Raw genomic sequence first — 27,303 nt, forward strand, 5'->3', positions numbered from 1 at the left:
CATGGAGTTGATTTTCCTATAGGCAAAGTTATAGAACTTAAAAAACAAAAACAAAAGAAAAAAAAAAGAATACTGCTCAGTCACTTTTGGTGATGATCACGTCTCAACCTTTTGACTAAGACCAAATATAGTTTCACTTTTGGTGATGCTATGGACTGAACCTGGACTCTTAAAGTCTTGGTCAGTAAAGTCTTTTTGCATAACTCTTATGCTGTCTCTCTATGTTTAAATCATCCACATACCAGGACTCAAATTTGTTCACAGTCACACTTAATTCAGCCTAAGATAAGAAGGTTTTACCTTGGGGGGTGGATAGCATAATGGTTCTTCTTCTAGCGTTTGCCCTTCTTCCGTAGCCAGTCAACAGCGTCAGGTTGAGCCTGATGTAAAGTTTCGAGACCTCCTTTGAATCTGGAGAGGTGGCAGTCGTTGACTATGTGGGTCATTGTCTGTAGCCGCAGGGGCAGTTCGGGTCGTCTCTGGCTCCCCAGCGATGGAACATAGCAGCGCACCGGCCATGGCCTGTGCGATAGCGATTGAGGAGGGCCCAGACTCACATGCCTGAGGCACCAAAGTCCCAGGTGTTCAATCCCCCACACTACCATAAACCAGAGCTGAGCAGTACAATTTTAAAAAAAGATAAAATTCAATCCAAATGAGTTATAATTTCTTCACTTAGAGAAATTTGCATTTTTTCTAATAATTTTCCATTAACATTAAACATACATATGTATTCATAAATATAATGTAAGTTAGGATCAAAACTTTATTTTCACTTAATGATATACTATAGGCATTTTTCCATTCTCATTAAAAATTGCCAGTAGCTATAAAGCATTCAGTCAGAACCATTGGTATTTATCAAAACTCTAAATTGTGATCCTTGTAAAGACTGAGATAATTCAGAAGAATCAGATACAAAGTTAGATCTGAGCATCTGTCTTTGTAATAAGTGGTTTGATGCTCAAAATAAACTTGAGAACCACTCTTACAGACCTGAATCTCCCTTTCCATTGGACATGTACATTGCTTCCAATGTTTTTCAACATCAATTGCATTTCTGCATCACTATAGTTGTTATACTTATTATAAGTTACTTTCTTAATATCACTAATTTCTTAGGATTGACTCAAAGGGGCATTAATGTCAATAATTGCAAATATTGTCAATTAACTTAAAAATTATAATTATTTTTATCCCTATGTCTTATAAAGCCATATATCCTTTACAATTTTTTTTACCTCCAGGGTTATTGCTGGGGCTCAGTGCCGGCACTACAAATCCACTGCTCCTGGAGGCTATTTTTTCCCTTTTGTTGCCCTTGTTGTTTTATCATTGTTATCATTATTATTGTTGTTGTTATTGCTATCACTGCTGCTGGATAGGACAGAGAGAAATAGAGAGAAGAGGGGAAGATAGAGAGGGGGAAAGAAAGACACCTGTAGACTTGCTTCACCGCTTGTGAAGCAGCACCCCTGCAGGTGGGGAGCCAGGGGCTCAAACCAGGATCCTTATGCTGGTCCTTGGGCTATGCACCATGTGTGCTTAACCCCCTGCATTACCGCCCACCCCCCTCCTTTCCAATTTTTAACTCTAGTATCAGTATACAAAAATGCACGTCTTATTAAATTCTTGACTATGTGAATATTTTTACTTTTACCTTTCCCACTTTTGGCTGCAAAAATGAAGTTGCATTGCCTTAATTCAGTCTAATTCCAAGTAAATTATTTTTATATGATTTATATACCATCTAATGTAAATTTTCTTACTTGTTACTTTCTTGTTAATTCATGCAGCTTGCACACTCTTTAAGAATACGTTAAGATTCACATGTTACAATGCAGGGGGCAAGCTTTGCAAGTGGTGAAGCAGTGCTGCAGGTCCCTCAATCTCAATCTCCCCCTTCCCTCTTGGTTTCTGGTTGTCTCTATTCAATACATGAAGATTTACTGAGGAGTATGAAACAAGTTTCTAACATCATCCAAGTAAATATTCTAGGCATGAACACTTGGTAAATCCATTTTATAGAACATTTACTCTGAAAACAGCACTCTAAGAGCAAAGGTGTAAAACCGAGGCTTTGTCTCATATTTAAAGAACAAGAGTAATTAGGTAAGACCACTACTATATATACAATACTTAGACAAATTGTTGTAGGTTCATACATTGCTGACATCAAAGCCAACAATGAAATATTCATCCTGTTAAATACAACAGAATAGAATTTATTCTATCTAGATAAAAAATACTATTGCAAATTATTCTACAAACTATATGAACCTTGAATTTCTGTGTGGACAGTTTTGAATTTGTAGCACTAGTCCTTTACAAAAATAGCCACAAGACTAGAAAATTATAAAAATGTTTTACTAAGATAAGCTTTAAGAATTTCTCCTGGGCCAGTGTAATAGCTCACTTTGTCATGAACCCAACCCAGGTTCAATCCTTGAGGAAGCTTCGGTGATATTGTCTCTTTAGCTCTTTCTTTATCTACCACTCTGCCTTCTCTGTCTCCATCTTAAAAAAAAAAATCCTCCTAGTTTTGTCAGACACTTTTGTGTAAAAATCCAGTAAGGTACAACATAAACATAAAAGCAGATCTAAATGTACAAAATTGAATGTTCATTTTTCGTGGAAAGAAAGAGTATTAGAGACACATTTCTTAGCCTGTGTTAAGCATTTTTTTAAAAAAGAGCATCTTTCTTTGCCTTGTATCAATTTACCTCAAATGGCAAAAACTTAAGATATGCTCGTTCCCACTGTAAAGACTGATGTGGTATTGCAGCAAGCTTCACATTAACAAGATGGGCTCCAGCTGCTAGAGCAGTTTAGGTGCAGATTTTCTCGGCCTCAAATTCAGTTAGAGGAAATTTTAGGTATAAAAACTTTGGAAAGTTTTCCAGAGTTCCTGGAATTTGAACAACTTAGGATTTTTGTACCAGTCCAAAATCAAGTTCTTTGTTGAGTCATACCATGAAGAACGCTATCTGAAGAATAGTTTTTCTAGACTAGAGTTCCCTTAAGGTATAAGATCGAAAGCCAATAAATTATCTGGGCCCTGTTGTTACCTATAGCAGGCTCAATGTTGCTAATATATCCAAGAATGTGGTCACTTGATTCTTCTACCATCTTTAAATGAAGGCAATTCATTACAATTGAAATTTTATTTATTTAAAAGTTCAACTGGCTAGAGTAAAAGAAATAATGTGAGAAAAAGCCCAAATAGTTTTCTCTGGCTCTAACCTGGTAGCTCACTATTGCAGCTTCTTGGGTGCATAATTAGGTCAATAATACCACTTATCTACTCTATGTGTTCTTGGCATTGTTTTTAAAAATCTTTATCTGGAATTCAAGAAGGAATTTCCAAGACAATAATAAATGGTGGTGTATCAAGGACCTGCTTTCACATCCCTTATAGACCTGATTCAAATAACATCCTTAGGTTTGCTTACAAAAATGACTCCATTTCTTGCCTGGATAAAAATTATGTGAAGTGCCTGAGATAGTTACTACCATTCATAAAGTGTAACTGTGATACACTCCATGAGACAAATAGCTATTGAGATAGCCCCTCCATATGTCATCTCTGTTGCAATTTAAGTAGCAATCTAGATAGCCTATACTGATAATAAAAGTTAATCTTTTGTCAGACAGTTACGGAAAGCAGGCAGTTTTTATGTTGTAAAGGAATGACAAAATCCTGATAATGATCTCTGAAATATTAATTACAAAAAAACTGTCTATGCATCATTCATGAAAAGTAAAATTTCATATAGTAGTATTAAGTGGGCTTTGTGGAGGGACCACATGTTTCTAGAAGTAAAACATGTGGATAATTGTAAATTGGGCAGTGACTTACCTATTCCTCAAGCGGATTATGTAAACCAAATATATAGGTGCATATACAGACATTTGGATAGCAGTGTGAAACTAAACTGTTTTTACATGGCCTATTAGATGGTATTAGAAAGATAATGTTTTAGTATAATTTTATAGAAAGCTTAATTCCAAAGAGTTTTTTCAACATAAAGCTTTTTTTTATTCATTCCTTTATTTTGCTTTTTTTTTTTTTTAATGTTTGTTTCTTTTCTATTGTGCTGTGAAACTGTCTTTGGATATGGCTAATAATCCTGTTAAATAACCCTCTCATGAAATGGCTTCAGTTTTATCAAAGGAATGGTCTAAACCAACATATAATATCATTGGGACACCACTTAATTTTAAACAGTATGAATGTTTAAAGTTAACATAAGGTGACTGTAAAAATAGTTTTCTCTAACAGAAAATTTCAGTAAGTAGGTTTAATTAGTTGAAAGGTAAATTATTTGGCTTCTTTTGGACACAAAATAAATTAAAAGTTTCTTTCTCTAAAGAGAACTTTTCCCTGCAAATAGCTACTTTTCTCTGCACCGAGTACTTATCCCAGCTCATTACTATATTTCAGTTTGATCCCTTTGGTGATTAAACTGACAACTGATAGTGTCCACCTTAGAAAGTATATTAATTGTTTTGTGGTAGGCGAAACAGCCCAGAGAAAGTATATTAATTGTTTTATGCCACTTGGATATGTGGAAGCAGCTAATTATTTAACAAACATTTAGCAAATAGCAGTCTAACTCTTAAAAAGAGTGAATCAAAAAGTATGTATTTTATTCATAGGAAAGGTTTACTCCCCAAGTCGATCAGACTATCACTACACAAGATATCTAAAATCCACCTGGAATAGTACAAACACATTTTAAGAGAATAAGCACACTGATACACTGATGAGTCATATAGTAATTCAGAATTGTTTTTAATTAATCAGCAGATGATGTACCACTTGCAAGTGCTACTCATTAATATGGGGTTGTTTAATCTGGTCTGTAATTCACTTGACTCCAAGTAATTACCAAACGCAGATTTTATCAAATATGTGTCTAGGTTCTATCAGTTGTCATTCCCTAGATTTCACAGAAATGCCATTACATTTCTGAAAGCCTTGCTAAGAGAGTCAGTGGATCATTTTAAAACTACAATTTAAAAGTAGGAAAAAGACTAAATGCTGGTGAGGCAAAAACCCATGACACTTTTTTTTTTCCTAATCTAATAATTAGAATGTATTCTTTTTATAAAGATAAACATAGGGCATTTTCTAGTGACATCCATATTACATGCAGCATAACTACACTAACTGGGTTTAATTACTTAACCTAAACAACAAAATTGGATATGTGTTTCTGATTTCTAAACTAGAATTCAATACCTTTTAAAACTCAACACAAAAATGTAAATCTAAGACTTTTTTTCCTTAAGATCTACTACTACCTTTCCTGTGACCATAATACGGCTTCCTTCCCAGGAAACTAAATTAAACTTGAACAGTCCAGAATCTGAGGCCAATGAATTTAACAAGTGGACAAACTAAACCTATACAAATAATAAAGAGTAGTTACATTTTACTTGGTTTTTTTTTTAGGGGGGTGGTCAGGAAATCAGCACAAAAACTATTGGCTGGCTTGTTGATTTATTCATGCTATTGTTTTTCCTTTCGGGAATGAATTTTTATTTCAATCTTTTCTGGGTCATTGACATTCTTACAGGTAAAGGAAGTCAAGACACAACTCTTTAATTACTAGTAAAACCAAGCTTATCACTGTTTTTGCAAAAGGAAGAAAAATCCATGTAATTATTTGCTGGTGTCAGTTATTTGACAATAAATGAACTGTGAAAGTGAACAGCATCAAATACTACTTGTTTTAATATACTTTGGGATCAGGCCTTTGGTTTGGATGCTAGTGGAAGGGACTGCCAGATGGCAAAATGAGAGGTTTATTTAGCGTCTGGGAGAAGCTTACAAAAGAGCTTACGTCCTCATTCCTTCTAACATCTTAACAGCTGTGCAGTTTCTTACAAAATATGTTTTATCGTTTCAAGAAATGCTGTTAACCTCGCAGTTTTAAAACTGAATGAACAAGGCCTCTTGGACAAATTGAAAAACAAATGGTGGTACGACAAAGGAGAATGTGGCAGCGGGGGAGGTGACTCCAAGGTTAGCCTCAATGTCACCAAAAGTGGGTAAACAGTATGTCAAGTAATAGGTGCATCTGCTGGGAGACTAAATCTGGACCTAGAGATACCACCAGAATTGCTAATCAAGTCCCTTCACAAACCGAAGTATGCAATTACTGTCAAAGCAAAAATATTTGCAACTGTTATCAATCTAGAGACAAGCACAAATTAAAATAGTCACTGACATCTCTAGCTTTGAAGAGTTGTAGATCAGACATTGTAGTTCTTTATGCCATGATTCTGGAAAGCAGGGAGGCATGCAAGGTTTTGAAAGAACAATTCAGTAAAGGGAGGGGGAGAAATGAATAGGTAAGTCTGTCTTGTTTTCTGTGTCATTAACTAACCAGTGCACCGGTACTTCTTTGAAATGTTTTAAAATAGTAATTCAACTCACTTGAGCCTGTCTAGAGTAACTATCAGAAGTTCATTTCTCCACCTAAAAGTCTTAGGCTTCCTTAAATAACAAATCAGAGATGCTTTTGCTAACTATAGTTTTTGTTTTTGCCCAGCCATCCTTAATAATTAGACTACCAAAAAGGACCAACTCAGTTTTGTCTTCAGCGCATCCATGTCTTATTTCCAGCTTCATAAAATAATGGAATCTTTGAGTTTCTAAGCATTGTCTAAAGAAAAAAATGTAAAATTAGCAGAAATTATTAATGTTTCTGAACACTCCTTCACTATACGAACTTAAAGAAAACTGCTCATAGAAATATTCTGAGTAAATTTTCTTTTCTTACATATCTTCAATTAGTAGACAAGAATTTTGGAACTACTAAGTTTCTGTATTTTTTTTAAACATAGAGAGTTACCCAAAACAGGAATTCCTAAATCTTTATGTTCTTGATTGAGTTATTAATTCTTTCACCTGGCCCCCAACTCACACAGAATGATGCTATTTTCAGGGTGTTCCAGTAGACTGCCAACTTACTCCCCACTTAAAAAAACCTCAAGAAGTCACTTGCTTTTACATTCCCTCGTAAGAACTAGACTTATTGCAGGGGAAGAACAGACTTACCCAAATGAATATTCTAGCCACAAAGGGAGGAGGCATGAAAGAGAAGGAAGCAACAAGTTGTATAGATGCACCTGATCACCATCCAGAGAGAGAAGCTAGGTCCCTGAAGAAAGAAGAGAGGTAAGGTAGACTCTTCAAGGGTTGCTGGGTTGGTTCCCCCTCACAACACCTTCATTTAAGGCACCTACCATGTTTCTTAGGGAATATTCTTTATATCTTAGGGCCTCAGCATCCCTAGAATATTTATAGTTACAAGTAAAATATTTTAAAATATGTAAGGAAATAATATGCACATAGATATATAAAGAGGTATTTATTGTTCTTTATAGTAAAAATGTATCCCTCCATGCAAATTAGAAATGTAAGAAAATGTGCTGTAACAGCATTTGGAGATACTCTGTTCCATTGGATGCATTTTACTTGGTACTTTTTAAAATTATTATTTATTTATTTTCCCTTTTGTTGCCCTTGTTTTTTTTTTTTTTTACTTGTTGTAGTTATTATTGTTTTGGTTATTGATGTCATTGTTGTTGGATAGGACAAAGAGAAATGGAGAGAGGAGGGGAAGACAGGGGGAGAGAAAGACAGACACCTGCAGACCTGCTTCACCACCTTTAAAGTGACCCCCTGCTGGTGGGGATCCAGGGGCTTGAACTGGGATCCTTACACAGGTCCTTGCACTTTGCGCCACCTACACTTAACCTATTGCACTACCGCCTGACTCCCTACTTGGCACTTTTTTAATTTGTTCACACATGTAGTTAAAAAACAGTTTAACAGATAAAATGTCACGAAAACAAAGACCTATTTTAGCTACAATAGAGGCCCTTTCCGGAGAAAAATGAGAAAATAGAAGCAGAAATATCCACATGGTGAACAATCTACTAACAAAAGTCACTTTAGTTTATTTAAACAGAGGATTGAACACTTCAGTTGGATTTTAATCTGTTTGCCTCTGACACACTGTTGTTTTATAATGAACACTATAAATAACTATTAGTTGTCCCCAAAATTACGAATCTAACTTTGTAGTTTTAAAAAAATCAAAACAGGGGAGTCGGGCTGTAGCGCAGCGGGTTAAGCGCAGGTGGCGCAAAGCACAAGGACCGGCATAAGGATCCCGGTTCGAGCCCCAGCTCCCCATCTGCAGGGGAGTCACTTCACAGGCGGTGAAGCAGGTCTGCAGGTGTCTGTCTTTCTCTCCCCCTCTCTGTCTTCCCCTCCTCTCTCCATTTCTCTCTGTCCTATCCAACAACGACAACAACAATAATAACTACAACAATAAAAAACAACAACAAGGGCAACAAAGGGAATAAATAAATAAAATAAATATAAAAATAATAATAAAAAAATAAAAATAAAAACAGTTTATTTCCATAGTCATTTCACCAAATATGAATTTCATGGGTTATTTCAGATATTCACAAGCGATCTCCTGAAATGTCATTTAAAAATCAATGCAAAGTGTTCCCCCAGATGAAATTATAGTATGTTATATTTCCCCTCAAGAATTTTGTTTTCTTTCTAAATACGCATTCATAAGGGGTTTGTATATTGACATAATGTTCATCACTGAAAGAATGGGACACCATAATCTAAAAGTGCAGCCCGCTCAGGATTTGAAAAAATAGAAAAGTTGGTATTTTTAAGTGAACTAAAGTCAGAGCCAAGTAGATTAACAGAAAATAATTGCTGTTTTTCATTTTTGTTTTGTGCTTTCTTCAAGTGACATATTTTATTTTTAATTTTATCTCATCCTTTCCACTTGGCCTGATCTTCTACTAAAGAGGCAAAGTAATGTGTGGAAGTGCTGAATAGGAGAGTAATTCTGACTCCTAAACCTTTGCTGAGTGTTAAGTCAAAGCAAAAGAGACAGGTGGTGCTGGTTCAGTGTAGGGAGTACAAGCTTGCTGAAATTCTTAGGGGGGGGGGTTGGGAGGGCTGATTTCCTACTGTATCTCAATAGGAGAAAGCCAGCTTTCCTACAAGAATTCTGGCAGAGGGAAATGAGGAAAGTTGTACCCCCTTTGAGAGAGAGAGAGTTGATCCACACTTCCTTATCTCACAGCAAGCTATGAAACTTTGACTTTTAACTGGGCCATATGCTAGAGCCTGCAGGGAAAGAGAGGCACAAATTCTGTATTTTAAGGAGTTTACAATTTAACCTAGTCAACAACTGAACTGGAAATGGACTTACATAGTTCCTAGCCACGCCCATGGCTGCCTGAAATGGTCAGGAGTGTCCCCACTCACCTATAGCCATCCTAGCCTGGAAGCCCTGACAAGAGCAACCTTCAGCCCAGAGGCTTCACACTACATATTTAACAAGAGAAGTGAGGAACCAGGTCCTACATCTTACATTAAATGGATTAAAGTAGAGAGGCATGAGTTTGGGGGACAAATCCATTTGCCTAAAATCCCACCCTAATAAACTCAATATTATTGTGTTGTGGTCATTAGCAAGCCAGACTCAGGAGCCAGGCAGTAGCAGTGGGTTAAGTGCACATGGTGCAAAGCACAAGGACTTGTATCTTTAAGGATCCTGGTTAGAGTGTCCGGCTCCCCACCTGCAGGGGGTGGGTCACTTCACAGGCGGTGAAGCAGGTCTGCAGGTGTCTATCTTTCTCTCCCCTTCTCTGTCTTCCCCCCCCTCTCCATTTCTCTCTGTCCTACCCAACAACTACAACAGCAATAACAATAATAACAACAAGAGCAATAAAAATAGGGGAAAATGGCCTCCAGGAGCAGTGGATTCATAATACAGGCACTGAACCCCATCGATAACCCTGGAGGCAAAAAAAAAGTCAGACTCATTTCTGTGAATAACATATTTACTAAGTTTAAGAATATTATTATAGAATATTATTACAATGTGTAAAATTCTAGACCCCCTTCTGAGGACAAACTGTGTAGAATTTTTGCCAGCTTTTATGAGTTTAATCATGGTTGTAGTTATATTTTGGCAGCATCTATAATCATCTGTGGCCCATAGTGATAAAATATCTACTAGTGATTTGGATTTACTTACTTTTTTATTTCACTTATTTATCTGTTTATTTTTTTCCACCAGGGCTATTGCTGGGACTTGGTGCCTGCACTGCAAATCCACTGCTCCTGAAGGCCATTTAAAATTTTTTTTTATTTTTTATTATGTACTTTCCTTTTACTAATTTTTATTTATTATTTTATAGAGTCAAAGAGAAATTGAATAGGGAATGGGAGACAGAGAGGGAAATACATAGAGAGACACCTGCAGTCCTGCTTCACTACTCATGAAGCTTTCCCCCTGTAGGTGGGGACCCGGGACTTGACCCTGGGTCCTTGTACGCTGGGTCCTTGTACGCTGTACTGTGTGCACTTAACCAGGTATGTCACCGGCCGGCCTCCTTTTTTTTTTTTTCTCTATTTTTATTTGACAGGAGAAAGAGAATTTGAAAGCAGAGGGGAGGTAGGAAGAGGAGGAGGAAAATAGACACCTGCAGATTTGCTTCCCCGCTCATGGAGTGTTCGCCCCTGCAGGTGAGGAGGGGGTGCGCCAACCCGGCTCCTTGCACATGGTGAGAAGGGTGCTTAACTGGGTACTTAACTGGTGCCTAATCCCCTGGACTTTTTTCTTTGAATTTTTTTTACGTTATTCTGCTATATATAAAGATAAACATAGATATTTACATACGTATTTATATGCATATTAAAATGTAATTCTCTTAAGTATCAAATAATTCATTCTTTGGGAATTTATTAGACCACACAATGCACAGGTTTTAATTGGGAGCCTTGCAGAATATAATCCATTCCTGACTTTAAAATATACTGTCAAATGGCCTCCTCTTCACCACAGTCATGGGAACTGTGTGAGAAGAGAAGGAGTGTTACAGAAACATAAGTGCATATGCTCAGGAAAAGAAGAAAACGTGGAAAACAAAAGCCAGTGAGGGAAGTTAACACTTGGAGAAAGAAACTCCCAGTAGCAAATTCTTGTTTAGTGCCTCATAAGACTCCCCACAGCTGACCTTAAGTATAGTTAAAAATAACTATGTTCGGGAGTCGGGCTGTAGCGCAGCAGGTTAAGCACAGGTGGCGCAAAGCACAAGGACCGGCATAAGGATCCCGGTTCAAACCCCGGCTCCCCACCTGCAGGGGAGTCGCTTCACAGGCGGTGAAGCAGGTCTGCAGGTGTCTATCTTTCTCTCCTCCTCTCTGTCTTCCCCTCCTCTCTCCATTTCTCTCTGTCCTATCCAACAACGACAACAACAATAATAACTACAACAATAAAACAAGGGCAACAAAAGGGAATAAATAAATAAAAATAAAATATAAAAATAATAATAATAACTATGTTCAAAATTTCAATATAATTATATTCTTAACATCTTATTCTCTAAAGCCATGATACTGGTGTAAACAGCAAAAGGAGCAGAGAGGCACACAAAAGTGGAAAGAGAGGGAGTCGGGCAGTAGCGCAGCGGGTTAAGCACAGGTGGCGCAAAGCTCAAGAACCAGTGAGAGGATCCCGGTTCGAGCCCCCTGGCTCCCCACCTGCAGGGGAGTCGCTTCACAGGCGGTGAAGCAGGTCTGCAGGTGTCTATCTTTCTCTCTCCCCCTCTCTGTCTTCCCTTTCTCTCTCCATTTCTCTCTGTCTTATCCAACAACAACGACATTAATAACAATAACTACAACAATTAACAAAGGCAACAAAAAGGAAAATAAATAAACATTAAAAAGAGGAAAGAGCAATTCTTAAGGGAGTTGAGAAAGAGACAGAAGTCAAAGGCAGCTCTTCTTACCTGTCACATTGTTCAGTTGCACCTTTCTAGAAGAATCCTAAGAGAAACTTTTCTTTCATTTTAACACTATTTGCAGCATTAAGTCCTTCTCTTCCCAGCTCACCCTATTTAAGAAGTACAATATAGGTTAGTATTGTCTTCTTGCACCTGTGTTAAAAAGACTTGGGCCACTTGGCTTGGGACTTCTTCATGACACCTCAGCCAGTCATGAAGGGCTCAAAGAAAGATGAGATTTTGCAGTGTGGGGAGTTTATATAGTCATAACAATTTTGGTTAACCCTAAGGGATTATGTATTTGTTAGTGAAACTTTGTAGAGAATATTATATATAGCTCCTTCCATCCATCCTTTGAATATGTTAGTATGGTAGACTCCAGATAGATGAAAATTGCGTCTGGTTTAGGTTAAATACTGCAATTCAGAAGGAATTAAACATACATTAAAATAAGGAGTTGCGCATTTGTCTTATAAGGACTTTCTTCGGCCTGAACAGGCCCTTAAACCCTTGACTCACTTTTTCTTTTTGAGCCCTGGATATGAGTGGTTACAATGTAATAATGAAGACAGTAAACATATTTTTAGAGCATAAAGTATATGTTGAATTACAAGGCAGGCAAGAAATGAAACCTGTCCCCTAGCTTCTATTTAAGTCTCTTTGTCAACCTGCGCCTGAAAGTAGGAAAAGAAGAAACTTCTGGATTCTGAATGATTCCCACAGGTATGCTGGGAAAATCTTAAGCGTTCAACCCTAGCCAATAGTTTTGGGTTCACAGTAATTGCATACATGTTATTTAAAAATCCTCCCAAGCAGTATGTGCCTGTTACCTAAAGCGATGGAGCAGGCCCCAGTTTTATGTCTGATTCTACACCTGGGCCTACAGTAAAGGACATAGCACCTACTGTGGCCTCTGCTCTGTCACTTTGCCATGCGATTCTAATGTAGTTTTACTTGAATAACATAAAATAACATATATAATGTTATTTATGTTATTTTCCACGTGAAGAACTCCTGTAAACCTTGCCGTTTTGAAACTCAGTGAGGCAGGCGTCTTAGACAAGCTGAAAAACAAATGGTGGTACGATAAAGGTGAATGTGGACCCAAGGACTCTGGAAGCAAGGTCAGTCGCTGCAGTTCGGGGCCTCCTTCTTGTGCTCACAAAACCGTAAATGGGAGCAATTGTCAAAACTATATGGACACAGTAAAAACTAGACATTTCTCTGTGCATCGCCCAAATTAAAAGCTAACATCATAAATTTCAGCCACACTTGTCTTTCCAAAAAATTACAACCTGCTCCCCAATATTAAGACCTTTGAGTAAACCTAAGATAATCACAAAATTAATAAAATAAAAAGAAAGTTCCTTGTAGTGTTCTCAAACTTACGTACCACTAACAAAAGTTGTTTTTTGGTTAGGTTTATGTTTGCTTTGGAGGCAAAACCATTAAATCTACTCTTTAAGAACGGAGGTGTTCTCAAACAGGAAGTGAGAAATTGATATGTTTTGGTAGTTCTCCAGAAAAATACTTTAAATATTCAACTTAGTCTTCTGTCACCAGTACCAAGCATTCCACTTTAGTTTGAAGAGACCCTATTTTATTTTTATACTACAGAAATAGCATATTCTGTGCTACAGATAAACAGAGTGAAACCTCCATCTTTATTCTTTCTAGGCTATTTCAGTAAATCAATGTATATGAATAATATCCTCAGGTTCTAAGAAGTCATACTCATGAACTATGTTTTGAACAATGCAGAAATCTGTAGGTCTGATTCTATTCAGTACAAGTGAAAGAAGTGTTAAAAATTATGTATTTTTATGCTAAAGAAAAAGTGTGCACTGAACCTGTACAAATTAATAGAACGTAATAACAGTGTCTAAAAGGCATAGTTGAGGATTCTTGGAATATTTTCCTCTTTTTTGTGTCTTCTTTTAGGGAGAAAAAAATATGGGCTATTTTAAGATACTAAGCAAGTAGCTGGTTTAAGAAAACAACCTTAGTCAATTTAAGAATTTAACAAATGAATGTTATCCAGTCCTTTTTTAGGCCTTTTAGTGCCTGTTTCTTAATCAATTTTGTCTGCCTTTGAACCAGAGTGGAATGAGACAAACTTGGTCAAATAATGGAATAATTATCTCTAACCCTTATGTAAAGTTATTGAAGTATAAATATTTAATGAGTGATTATTTTTAAAATGAAGTTACCCTAAGTTTTTAACCTCATAAATTGATGTCATGGATAAATGAAGAGTGTACATCTTTTGAATCCAGCACTCTCCTAATAAAATCACTTAAGTGCTTTAATCATATATTGCCTGAAACATACAGCTGAGAAAGTCACAGAACATCTTTCAGGTGGTCCACCCCAAATGTTTTTCCCATTAATGTTATATAGTATATGTATATAGTATATAAAAAAATTCTGAATTCTTGCCACAGTTTTAATATAGTCTAACCATGTTCTCAAGATTATCATGACATAATCTTTATACTAAAATTCTGAGGAATAATGTCTAAAACTTTAGCCAAATAAGCATTTTAAGTTAAAATAATTTTGAAATCAATAAAACTAATTGTAAATTTTTCCACACATAACATATTTCTCAATTGACCATGATAATCTGTATATTTTTAAAGATTTCCTTTAAAAATATAAGCTGTGTGGAGCAATTAAGTAATACAAAAGTTGTAAAAGTGATACTTTCCGAGAGATTTACCATGCTATTTTGAGAGAAAGATAAAATAGTGCATACCCTAGCACATCATTTGCATATATTTGGTAAATTATGAGCAAAGATGGAAACTGCTAGATTAAATACCCTTAGTTGCCCAAGTAGGAAATGTGACCTTAAATTTGTTCAAGAGAGTTTTAATGTTTTAATATGTTTTAATGGAAGGAAAGTAAAAATATTTCCCTTTCTAGTGTAATTCATTTGTAAATATATCTTTCTCAAACTTAACAATAATAAACCCAGTTCTGCCACCCTATAAAAATATATAGCATATATATATATGCTTCTGTATGGCTAAGTATCATGGTTTTTGCTGTGTGTTTAATAATGATAAAATGTTACCAAATTTATTGAATGTAACATACTGGTAATAATCATAATTTTACTTCTCCAGAGTGCTCTTAAGTTCTGTGTTTAAATCCATAAATAAGCCTATATCAGTGATTGACACATATAAATAATTTCTAGTTAAATGAAGTACTTTAATTGCCTGTTTGTATTTTCTGTGTTTTTATTTTGCCTTCTGTGTTTGATATTTCCACCACAAACTGACTTGTCTTTATCCCTCCACCCTCAGGACAAGACCAGTGCCTTGAGTCTCAGCAACGTGGCAGGCGTCTTCTACATTCTGGTTGGCGGTTTAGGCTTGGCAATGCTGGTGGCTTTGATAGAGTTCTGTTACAAGTCCAGGGCCGAAGCGAAGAGAATGAAGGTGGCAAAGAGTGCACAGACTTTTAACCCAACTTCCTCGCAGAATACCCAGAATTTAGCAACCTATAGAGAAGGTTACAACGTATATGGAACCGAAAGTATTAAAATTTAGGGGTAGGATTTAGGGCCTACTACAGTGAGTGGGTGATGCATCCTGTAAACGCGGTGTTGTGAGCTGTCTGTCCATTGGTGGTATTGCTTGCTTCTAATTAGAGCTTTCTAGTTTTGAAAATTTCAGTGTGAAGTGGTTCAGTTTCTTTGGCTGCAGATGTACTGTTCAAAACTTTGTGTTGCCAATAGATATCTGCATTGAAAGGGTCAGACCAAAACAAAACAAAATAAAAACACTCCAGAATTGTTCAGTGAAATGCTTTAAATAATATATTCTATCTGCAATTGGGAGAAATTGGAAATTAGATCTGGATTTCCTTGTACACAGACCAGGTGAATCTTCTCTGGAACAATCTCATTTAAGAATATGTGCTAATGAAATAAGCATAAAACCTATTTCAAAAAATGGTCAAAACCTAAGTAGTTGACTGTTTTTTATAAAGTTACATTGTTTTCTGAGAAGCTTTAGGTGTAAAAGCTCCAAGGGACACAGTAAGTACTCATCATATTTTAACCCCTATTCTGATCTCCTTCTTATTAGCTACTGTTCCATATTTTTATAACATGGATCTCCACTATTCATTCATCTAACAGCAGTCCTTGAGCCAGACCTCTAGGCCAGAGCAATTGTCAGAATATTGACAATTCACAGCTATTAGATGAAACTCAGCTTTTATGCTTGTAGTATCAGCAAGGTGAATACTCATTTTGGACAATTCACCAGTTTCTCCATCAAAGATGTTGACAATATATGTATTTTTTAGGAGGGAAGCAGTAAAAGATAAAATTTGTAGTAAGTTATTATGGTCTTTTATTTTTCATTCCAATTGCTTTTAAGTAAGGTAAATCATTTCCACTTACACACAACCTCTTATCATGTCACAATAAAAAATTGTTAGCATTCAGCCAAATTCAGGAGATGGGGATCATTTTTTAGGAATCTGAATGGCCACCATTTTTTTTCCCCTCTCATAACAGAAAGTGGTTTTAAAATAAGACTGAAAGTACCTTCTATTGCTCTTCCTAAAGTAAGGTTTCTAAAACCCATTTTCTAAATTATATCTAATAGCCAAATGAACAGGTTGTTCATTTTGATTAGAATGATCAATGAGCCTTTGAACTCAGAGATAGTGCTTGATATAGCCTAGAATCAAAAACTTAATATAATTTTCATAAGAATGCGATGTTCATCTAAGGATATGCAAGGTCACTGTGCTTGATTTTGATGTTTATTATATCAAAGCTATTGAAGTACTTAATAAGTATCTTAAAATAAGGAAAAGAGTCATTCCATTACAACCAGGATTTGATTGTTTTTATCTATTACTTAGAAACCAATGAGTGTGACAACAGATAGATAATCCCAAAACAATTATTTCTCAATTTGTGAGAAATAATTAAGAAAAGATAAAAACCTTAATTTGATGACTCAAATGTACTGAGTATATCTTCTGAGTAGATATACTGAATAAAACAAAGAAGATGATGTCAAGATATCTTGGTGATTTATAGGAATGCTCTTATCTTGAATGTTTACTGGCTTAAGAAAAATTTCCAGACTCTGGAAAACAATACCTGGAAAGTTTTTTAAGATCTATTGTTTGGACTTCATTCTAAGATGAACTTGTTTTTTTAATTTTTATTTCTATAATAAAAGAAATCAGTTCTATGAAAGAAATCAGTTCATTAAAACTAACTTGGGGGTGGGGAGATAGCTTAGTGGTTCTGTAAAGAGGCTCTCCTACCTAAGGCTCCGAAGTCCCAGGTTCAATCCCCTGAACCATCAACCAGAGCTAAACTGTAGTAAAATAAATAAATAAACAAAAAGGGGACCAGGTGGTCAACAACCAGCAGGTCAACAACCTGTAGGGGGGAGGGGAAGAGATGTCTTCACAGGCGGTGAAGCAGGTCTGCAGGTGTCTGCCTTTCTTTCCCCCGTCTTCCCCTCCTCTCTCAATTTCTCTCTGTCCTATCCAATAATAGTAGCAATAATAATAAAAAGGGCAACAAAAATGGGAAAAATGGCCTCCAGGAACAGTGGATTTGTAGTGCAGGCAATAACCTTGGAGGCAATAAATAAATAAATAAACAACAACAACAAAAAACAAACCCTGACTTAGTTGGCATAGAAAGGACATTTTAACTGTCAGCTAAGTACAAACTCAGGGGAGCCAAGAAAAGAAGAATATTTTTATAAAATTCTATAGAACAATACTCATGGATGCCAATTCATTACAAAGTTCCAGGAAATTGTTAAAAGAGAGACAAATTGCCAGGTTATGTATAACCAGTTTATTTGTAGTGTTTTTGGCTCAAAACCTGACAGTATTGTTGATCGATTAACTTACCTTTAGAGCTGAAGTTGACTTTTTAACACAACAAACTTTAAGCAAAAACCAAACAATAATATCTACATGACTTTGTAAAGGATTTAATGACAGATTAAATGAATTGTAGTTGTAAAGAAAACTTGAATGTGAGCAGATTTTTAATTCACTCCTCTATAAATGATTTTTCCTTTCAAAAATTCTATAAATGGCAATTATACAAATTATCAATAACTTGGGTAGTTTGGTCCAAGAAACTCAAAATGACAACTGCAGCCTTCAATATATTGCAGACTACCTACCTTAAAAGTGATCATTCCTAAATTAGAGACAGTCATTAACCACAATAACCCAAGCTGGACTAGACTGTATGCCAATTTATGAGAAAGTATTCCAAGTTTGAGTAACCTTCATAGGTTCACACCAGTATTAACAAAAATGAGATCTTATAGGAAAAGCAGGAGATTTAAGTATGGGGACAAAGAGATCTAAGGATGTTAAAATTTAAAGAGAAAATAAGGTAGTGTAATATTTATTAACAAAAACATTCAGTTAAATTATTTTATAGAGAAGGAGGAGGGACTAGCTGACAGCTCATGGAATCTCTCCTATTTTGGAGGTCTTCCTATCCTCACAAAAGAAAAAAAGACAAAAGAGCAAGCGCATATAGATTTTATGGCCAGAAGCCTCTTTGAAATCCCTTCAAAAACACAATGCTTTTATTTATGATATATTGATATTTCCTCTTCAAAAAATAGTTATTTATTTTGCTCAACTAAATGTTGAAATAGTAACTGAAGAAACAAGTCCAGACCTTGACCATATTATTTGTTAATTTAGGGACAAGTAGTTTCCTTTTTTTTTTTTTTTTTTTTTTGCCTCCAGGGTTATCACTGGGGCTTAGTGCCTGCACTATGCACTATGAATCCACTGCTCCTGAAAGCCATTTTTCCCATTTTGTTGCCTTTGTTGTTGCCCTTGTTCTTGTTGTTGCCTTTGCTATTATTGTTGGATAAGACAGAGAGAAATGGAGAGAGGAGGGGGAGAAAGAGAGGGGGAGAGAAAGACACTTGCAGATCTGTTTCACCACTTATGAAGCAAACCCCGCTGCAGGTAGGGAGCTGGGGGCTCAAATCAGGATCCTTAAAGATGCCTGTCCTTGCGCTTTGCACCATGTGCACTTACCCCACTGAGCCTGCCCCCCTAACGTTTCTATAGAGATTGTATCCTAACTAGGAATTATTAATATTTGAGACTTTTCATTAAGGAGAGCTATAATATGGCCTTCCTTGGTTCTTACATAGATATGTCTGTTAACTAGAAATTTGACTTCAGTATTCTGAATTTATCAGGATACTGACTTCTAAACCTTTTTTTATTATAATACCTCTTGTCTATTTTATATATTATTATGTTATATGTAATATTTAACTACATATGCAACATTTATTTACTCTAATACCCTGAGCATAGTAACTGTAGGAATGGAATCACCTAAAGTGTTAAATAAGCTTAAATTCGCAACAGGAAATTAAAATATGAGTTATGAGAAAAACTATGATCTAGGCCATGGCAAACTTAATAAAATTTTTCACTTATATTCATCTTCACATTAAAATTCTGTTACTAGGAAGAATTGAAAGGCTTTGAATAAATAAGTATATATATATATATATATATTGCCCACTTCCCCTCTATGTAACATTATTTTCTACTGTCTGATATGACAGAGAGCTGAAATTTGATGAGGAAGCTTTTCAGAGACTTGATTCCAAACCTCCATCTGGGAATCTTCCCAGTGCATACCGGTCACTGGGTTTTGGAATGTGCCTCTTCTCAGTGTGCTCTGTTGTTATTATTACTGTTGTGATGGTTGCAGAGCTGGGGTTTCATGAGTGTATCATTTCACTGCTCTTGAGCTGACTTTCATACAGAGAGAGTGAGAGACACTACCGCACTGGAGCCTCCCCTAGTGTGTACCCTCCTCCATGTCTGAGCCCGGACTGTACACCAGCACACAGCCTACCCAGTGAGCTTTCTCTTCATCCCTTCACTGCATCACATTTAAACACTTCAAATTTCTTCAGAGATCATCCTGGCTTTCCACAGCAGTAATAGGGAGAACTTTGTCACTATTCGCGCTGTTCTGGGTCATGTCGCTAACTGGTGTGAATGAATGAGATGTCTGTGGATAGATCTGTGTGCTGAAAGCAGGAAGCTCTGTCACCAATAGTTTCTGCATAGTTTGTTCAGACAGTCTGTTACCTTTTAAGAGCACATCCCTGACCCTATTAAGACATTCTGTAAAAGACTGAAGTAAGGAAGGGAATCAAATGAAAGAAACTTCTGCTCACCCTAGAAATATCAGGGTGCAGAGTGCAGCCATTTGAAAAATTCTGCGCTGCCCAGATTTATTTAGCCAAACCTAGTCTTGTGATTTTAGGATTCCTCCTCCATAGCTGATTTCATCCTGCATAGTCGATTGTTTCTGTCTCTGGGATAAGCAGTTTTTAAATTAAAAAAATGCAGATGTCTACTTATTGATATTTTGGTGTTTGTTGTGTCATGCTTCATGGCAGAAACAGAAATCTGTTAACACATTCTCTCTGTTTCCTTTTCATGCAACCCAGCTGACCTTTTCTGAAGCCATAAGAAACAAAGCCAGGCTGTCCATCACCGGGAGTATGGGGGAGAATGGGCGTGTCTTGACACCTGACTGCCCAAAGGCTGTCCACGCTGGAACCACCATCAGACAGAGTTCAGGACTGGCTGTCATTGCATCGGACCTACCATAAAAACCAAAAAAATAATCGAGTGCCTTAATCAAACTGTGATGGTGACTGGTGGAAACGCAGCCCCGAGGGACACGCGAGTGCGGGTCCGAGCGACACCCATCCTTCGCTGAGAGGGGCCTTCCCATGTGCCCGCAGCAGCCACAGCGACAGCGACGCGTGCATGAGCTCAGCTCGGAAACCCAAACTCGGATTTTATATCAGGAAAACTCACACTTTAGATTTTTCTGGGGGGGATGTGGGCGGGGGGAACTGGGATGCGTGTATTAACAGCAACAGATTTCACTGGGGTGGACTTAAAAACTAATCAAACTTGCAAGTTAGTGCATCAGACTGAAGTTCTTGCTTAAAAATGCCTTTGTTTTCAAGGGTTAAAATAGTTACAGAAATCAACGAACATGCTAACCTGGGTCTCTAGAACACCCATATACTCCAGCTGAGAAAAATCACTAAACTGTGGTAAGAAAATAATACACAAATATGTAAATCCTGTGAAAAAGAAAAAGAAAGTATTTACACCTACTTTGGAAAAAAAATACTGAAACATGCTTGCTTTTTAACTGACGTAAATTCAGTAGAGGACAACACAATTCTTTTTCTAACCATCTTAGGGAACAATACATTGCAATAATTGATATAAATGCCATCACTGTAACAAACTTTAGAGACTTTTTATTTTGTAACCGTTGGTCATCTTCTTGTTTGCTGTACCCTTCACTATGTCACATGACTCAGTTGATGTCCACAGATTACATTTGTCTACCAGAAAAAAAAAAAAAAAAAGGAAAAAGAAAAAGAAAAAGAAGACAACATAAAATTATATCAGTCTGCAATGTAGAATCAAGAGACTACGTATGGGTCACTCATGTTACCAATATTATTTATAATATCATTGTGTACAAAATTGTGGTTTTTGTACCCACCAAAAAAACAAACGAATAAAACAACAGGCATTCTTATATCTACAGAGCATAAAGTTTTTTCTTATCATATAAAAGTTATTTGAGAAATTATAAGACTATAGGAGGGATTGTAGAATTCAAGTGGTGGGCCATTTGGAAAATGTAGCTAGCTGTTATTTTTGGATACTAAGCTACCCTGTTTTACAGATCTTTGTCTTGTGAACAGGTTGAATTGTGAAAGATGGAGTGTCTGAATTGGGGAGTGAATCATGTCATTCAGCAACATACCTTGTAACTGTGTGTTGAAATTTTACTTGACTACTTTGCTGCATAAAACAATGTGTCTCTTGGGCTTTCCTCCCATTCTCATCCCTTTTATTCCATTTTTATCATTTGAAGGCACTAGTAACTTGGGAATAGAATAGAAATGAAGAATTAATCCTTCTTTTTTCAACTACAAATTGTGAAGAAAACTATGTCCATGTATTTATAAAAATCACCTTGCGTTAAGTATGGGTTAAATAAACATGATTTAAAAGATTTGAATTACTGGAAATAATAAGTACTATAGTATAGACAAGCATCCCAAGTTTTAGAGATCTTGGTAGAAAGCACAAGTCAGGATGATTTTGCAAGTCTGGTCTTGAAGGATGTGTAGCATTTTCACAAGTAGAGAAGGTGTCAAGAGTCTTATTGGATGAACTATGGCCCAAAGCCAAGCATGTCAACAGCTTATTTAAGGAATATCTGCAACGGAATGGGCTACAGAGAGCAAAGGATGTGCCATCATGGAAGATGATATTGGAACCGGTGAAGGACTAGTCACCTTGCTTCAACTCTCAAAACCCCCATCCATCTCTCATTCCATCTCTGTGCTGCAGGAAGAGCAAGCTTCAGTGAAAGTGCAACTCCAGTCCAGTAACACATACTATTCCCTCAGGAAAAAGCACCAAGCTTTTGTGTAGAACAAGTAAGTCCCTTTATGACCTACCTGGCCCTTGCTTATCTCTCCCAGGACTCATCTCAACCCTTTGCAACCTCTTCCACCCAAACAAAACCCTGCAGAGCTGTAGATGTCACATGGCATTTACTATTGATATTTTCTCAGTCTGTAACTCTTTCCTCGTCTCCCTTTACCTGACTAACTTGTACTCAGCCTTCAGCAATCAAATTAAATTTTACCTGCCACGGGAAGATTTCCATAACTATCCACCACCCCAGCCTCTGAGACTAAGTTAGGTGCCCTTTTAATGTGTTTATTTTTCTCCGGTCATTGCACTTACCATACTGCGTTGTAATTGCCTGTGTACCTGTCTGTATAACTACTAGACTGTAAGCTCCTTGAGGGCAGGGACTGTGCCTATCTTGTTCACAGTTGTATCCCCAGCACCCAGCACAGTGCCTGGCATATTGTAGGTGCTTAATAAATATTTGTTGAATGAATTAATGAATTGAATTGTATTAATTTAATTAATGAAAGCAAAAGGACAACTATGTTCCTCATTACCAGTCCCTAGAATATGTTATACATAAAGTCAGTGAAAACAAAGATTGGATGCTGACTCCATCATGTTATCTTATTTCACAGGAAGCTGTAGCTTAAAAATAAAATAAAAATAAAGAAGAGGAAGATCTGATGAGTTTTCTGACCAGACAAGAAGGTATTTAATGTAATTGCACCTAGCTGTGGAATAGTTTTGTTTAACCCGAGAAATTGTCACAACTAGCCCCAGACAGGGTTTTCATTTTTGTTTTAGCCCCATTTCTAAGGAGTGTTTTCATTTAATTCAGAGTTAGTGGTATGAGGGTAGGGAGTTGCATTTCTTTTTTAAAAATTGATTTACCACTGGTTTGGGAATTACTACAGTTTTTATAATAGTAATAGTTTATTTATTTATTTATTCATGAGAAAGATAGGAGAGAGAGAAAGAACCAGACATCACTCTGGCACATGTGCTGCCAGAGATCGAATTCAGGACCTCATGCTTGAGAGTCCAGTGCTTTAGTCACTGTGCCACCTCCTGGACCACAATAATAATAGTTTTAGATACTTAGAATAACTTTGTCAATAAGTATGGAATGATTTTGCAATAAATAAATTTAATATTGGAGGCCAGTGAAATTAGTCCACCTGAAAGCATACCTGCTTTACCAAGTATGAAAGACCCAGGTTAAAGTCCATCTTCTACCAACACTGGGGGAAGCCTCAGTGCTCTGGTGTCTTTTTCTCTTTCTCCCTCTGTCTCTCTCTCTATTCTGACCCCATCTAAAAGAGTCTGTCTTGGACAGTGAAGCCCCTGAAATGACAAAATATAATGACAATTAATTAAATTTGATACTTGTAAAAAGAGATAACCATCTGGACTACTATTTCAAACGTCCCACTGTTACTGCACTTGTTCTAGGCTACTCCCTGGCCCGCCCACCTGAAGACTGTCAACTTCAATTTCCCTAAGGCATAGCACAGTGTGAGTATTTATATGTACACATCAATTCTTGAGCACACCTTTATGTATTAAATATCTATAAAAACTTGTTCTAATAATATTCCCCATAAAATAGAATAGCCTAATTTTCAATACTAATGAAGTGTCAATAGGAATAAAAACTTAATGAAAAGTTCACCTGGAACATGCTTCTGAACAGTGATTTCATGTATTTTTATCTGCCTTACACTTATTCCTGTTGTGCTGCATGGAAATTGTGATTTTTTTATTCATATTTATAAGTGGTTTTTAATGTCATATTTTTTAGAATATTATAGTATTCAATTTTTAAACCAAATACAAATATACTAGGTGATATGTTTATAAACAACTACTATTGGTAATCTTTTTAAGAGAAATTATTTTCTTTAAGACTTTGATAAATTATAATATTTTTAAAATTATTTTTTATTAGTGATTTAATAATGATTAACAAGACTGTAGCATAACAGGGGTATAATTCCATTACAGTTCCCACCACCAGAGTTCTCTGTCCCATCCCTTCCATTGGAAGATTCCCTATTCTTTAATCCCTTGGGAGTATGGACCAAAGATCTTTATGGAGTGCAGATGGTGCAGGAGGTCTGGATTCTGTAATTGCTTCTGTGCTGGACATGGGCATTGACAAGTGGATCCATACCCCCAGTCTGTTTCTGTCATCCTCTAGTGGGGCAGGGCTCTAGGGAGGTGCATTCAAGGTTAGACTTAAAGTAATTGAAGGAAGTGAAAAGTAGGGGGTAGGAGAGGAAGGTATCTAGGCCTAAGTAGTAAATATTTCATTAAGTACTTTATGGTATTTTATTTTATTTTATTTTAGGTTTTCCTATTGCTTGCTGCACTTACTGAGTCTAAGTATACTCACTGCAGACTACTGAGCATTCTCACCCCCAAGGTCTATATTTCCCCCCAACTTATGGATACATGTGCACGGGTACCCTATTCCTTAGGCCCTGGTCTTTAACTAGGTTCTGTAACTTTGTTGGGGAATGCACCATTTGAAATGGAACTAGGGAGTCTCCTGTGTTGAGAAAGTTCTCACTAGAGTATTGGAACCGGAGGGCATGGCATCTCTGGATACCGTCTGAAGTGAAACATGGCATGGTGGCACTGGTTGTATTGATTTGGTTGAGGTCAAAAATTAATCTTTTTATTTGCTAGCACAGAGAGAAACTGAGAGTGGAAGGGGAAATAAAGCGGGAGAGAGGAAGCGACACCTGCAACTCTATGTCACTGCCCTTGACGCTTTCCCCTTGCAGGTGGGGACCTGGGCGCTTGAACCCAGGTTTTTGCTCATTGTAAAGTGTGCTGTACTGAGTGTACACTGCCTGGTCCCTGAAATTTTAATAAATTATTAAGAGCAAGAGATAGAGTTGCAAAATATATTTCAAATAACAGAGATCAATATTCCCTTGAGATAAGAAAAACCCCTATTTATCTTGTTTTGATTTTATATTCTTTGGGAGAAAGGTAGGGAGATATAAATGTGAAGAGGACTGGAGACATAAAAAAGAAGAAACCTGGGTATAAATCATCTGGTTAGTCCTGGATAAACAAAAGAAGTTAGAAGGAGAGAAATATTTCATACACAATTTTTCCATTGTTAAGGGAGTAATGTTTGGCGTGTTCTTATTCTTTTTGCCTTTGTACTTCTATGTAAAATTTCCAGTGTGCCACAGACTGGCATTTGTGGATTGGATGAATGAAAAGAATCAGAGAGAAAATTCTGAGTCCTTTGTTTAGGTTAATGCTAAGCCAGAAATAACACTTATGTCTTATGGCCTTAAAAGTATGCAGAGGGAGTCTGGCAGTAGCGCAGTGGGTTAAGTGCACATGGCGCAAAGTGCAAGGATCCCGGTTTGAGCCACCGGCTCCCCACCTGCAGGTGTCTCTCTTTCTCTCCCCCTTTCTGTCTTCCCCTCCTCTCTCCATTGCTCTCTGTCCTGTCTAACAACTACGACATCAATAACAACAACAATAATAACTACAACAACAATAAAAAATTTTAAAAAAACAAGGGCAACAAAAGGGGAAAAAAAAGTGTGCAGAAATCTAGACTGGAATTTGACCTTCCATGTAACAAAGAACAAATGTTCATTTATTTTGTTTTTTTCTGCATCTGCAGAAGATAGTTTCACTGACCTGCAGAATGTACAAATACTTGTTTCTAAGCTGCTTATACTAACTGCAAAGAATCACAAACAACAACAAAGCAAATATAAAGCAAATCATTATTTAGTGATAAATAGTTATTAATGTTGTTGGATTATAGCACTAAATGCTGACTTTAGTAAATGGGTCCCTTGGGAGATTTGTAATCGTATATTCACAAACATGGGAAGTCCAAGTAGCAGATTACTACTATTACCTTCTTAGAGTTCATACATTTGATCATCACTTCTAAAGTCCCTAAACATACGGTAACATCCAAAAACCATGTCCATAGAATTTTTTTTTCTGAAGTTAAATAGATCTTTAGTCACTTGCAATCAGTGTTTCAATATAGTACTGATTAAATTAATGACTAAAGGAACAAAGAAATGAATGAGTTAGATCCTCTAGAGAAATTATCTTTGCCTATACGGAAACTTCTGACAGCTCTCCAGAGTTAATTTCCCCAAATTAACGTGAATTAAGATTAATTAGTTAAAGGGAGAGGACCAAAGCACGACTGTGGCACATGAGATGCCGGGGATCAAACTCAGGATCTCTGGGCTTGAGACTACAATACTTTATTCACTGTGCCACCTCTTGAGCCTCTCTGGTATTTTTTTTTAAAACAAAGTATCTGCAACAATTAGAGGATATCTGACTCCATCTAGAGGTTTATCTAATCCTCCAAAGTCATCTAAAACTGCTGTTGTTTCAAACTTCTAAAATATGGGGATTTAATTATTTAAACTGCCTGAGACTTTCCTAGGGCCATACTGCCCAACGATATTCTGTTTGTCAATCTCTTTGCCGTAGATCTGCACAGGCAATAATTTTTGTGGGTTTCAGTAGTCTTTGCTGGTGGAGACCTGGGGCCTGAACCCTGATCCTTGTGCATGGTGATATGTGTGCTTAACTGGTTGTGCCACCACCCAGTCCCGATACTACAATTCTTATATTTATGTATCTGACCCTATGCATTAAAAACATTTCTACATTGAAATGTATGTCACTAATTAAATTATAATGGACTGTCTACTTGTTCACATTGTTTGCTGAGTTCTCTATCCATTGTCTCACATTCATCAAGTATTGAGCTCATTCTTTCTTTGCACTCCTATCACTTACTATCATTCTGAGCAATTTCAGGTCAGTGCAGAATTAAACACTAGTCCTACACTTCCTTGACAACTCACAAATCTCTAAAGTTTAAGTCACCTGTGCCAAGACAAGTAACAGACC

General features: G+C 36.7%; 1 protein-coding gene and 1 long non-coding RNA gene across 11 annotated transcripts in view; one reads left to right on the forward strand and one right to left on the reverse strand.

The window, feature by feature from the left end:
- The window catches only part of LOC132534957 (uncharacterized), a 51,404-nt gene extending 39,445 nt beyond the window's left edge, over nt 1-11,959 (reverse strand). Inside the window, exon 1 of the long non-coding RNA XR_009546727.1 lies at nt 11,854-11,959. This is a non-coding gene — a long non-coding RNA (uncharacterized LOC132534957). The remainder of the gene's footprint in view (nt 1-11,853) is intronic.
- Nucleotides 1-22,870, forward strand: part of GRIA4 (glutamate ionotropic receptor AMPA type subunit 4) — a 301,414-nt gene extending 278,544 nt beyond the window's left edge. For 2 of the 10 annotated variants that reach the window (XR_009546725.1, XR_009546726.1), the window contains 3 exons: nt 5,917-6,031; nt 12,857-12,971; nt 15,162-15,293. Coding sequence is in view for 8 of the 10 variants with exons in the window: in XM_060179757.1 (XP_060035740.1) it covers nt 5,917-6,031; nt 15,162-15,296; nt 20,364-20,528 (415 nt within the window). In the remaining 2 variants the exon portion in view is untranslated. Of the gene's footprint in view, nt 1-5,916; nt 6,032-12,856; nt 12,972-15,161; nt 15,410-20,363 lie in introns of those variants that run through there. The other 8 variants (XM_060179757.1, XM_007520634.3, XM_060179756.1 and 5 more) reach the window with 4 other exon arrangements.
- Nucleotides 22,871-27,303: the final 4,433 nt, after the last annotated feature.

The sequence above is a fragment of the Erinaceus europaeus genome, chromosome 20, assembly GCF_950295315.1.
Source record: "Erinaceus europaeus chromosome 20, mEriEur2.1, whole genome shotgun sequence".
NCBI classification, from domain to species: domain Eukaryota; kingdom Metazoa; phylum Chordata; class Mammalia; order Eulipotyphla; family Erinaceidae; genus Erinaceus; species Erinaceus europaeus.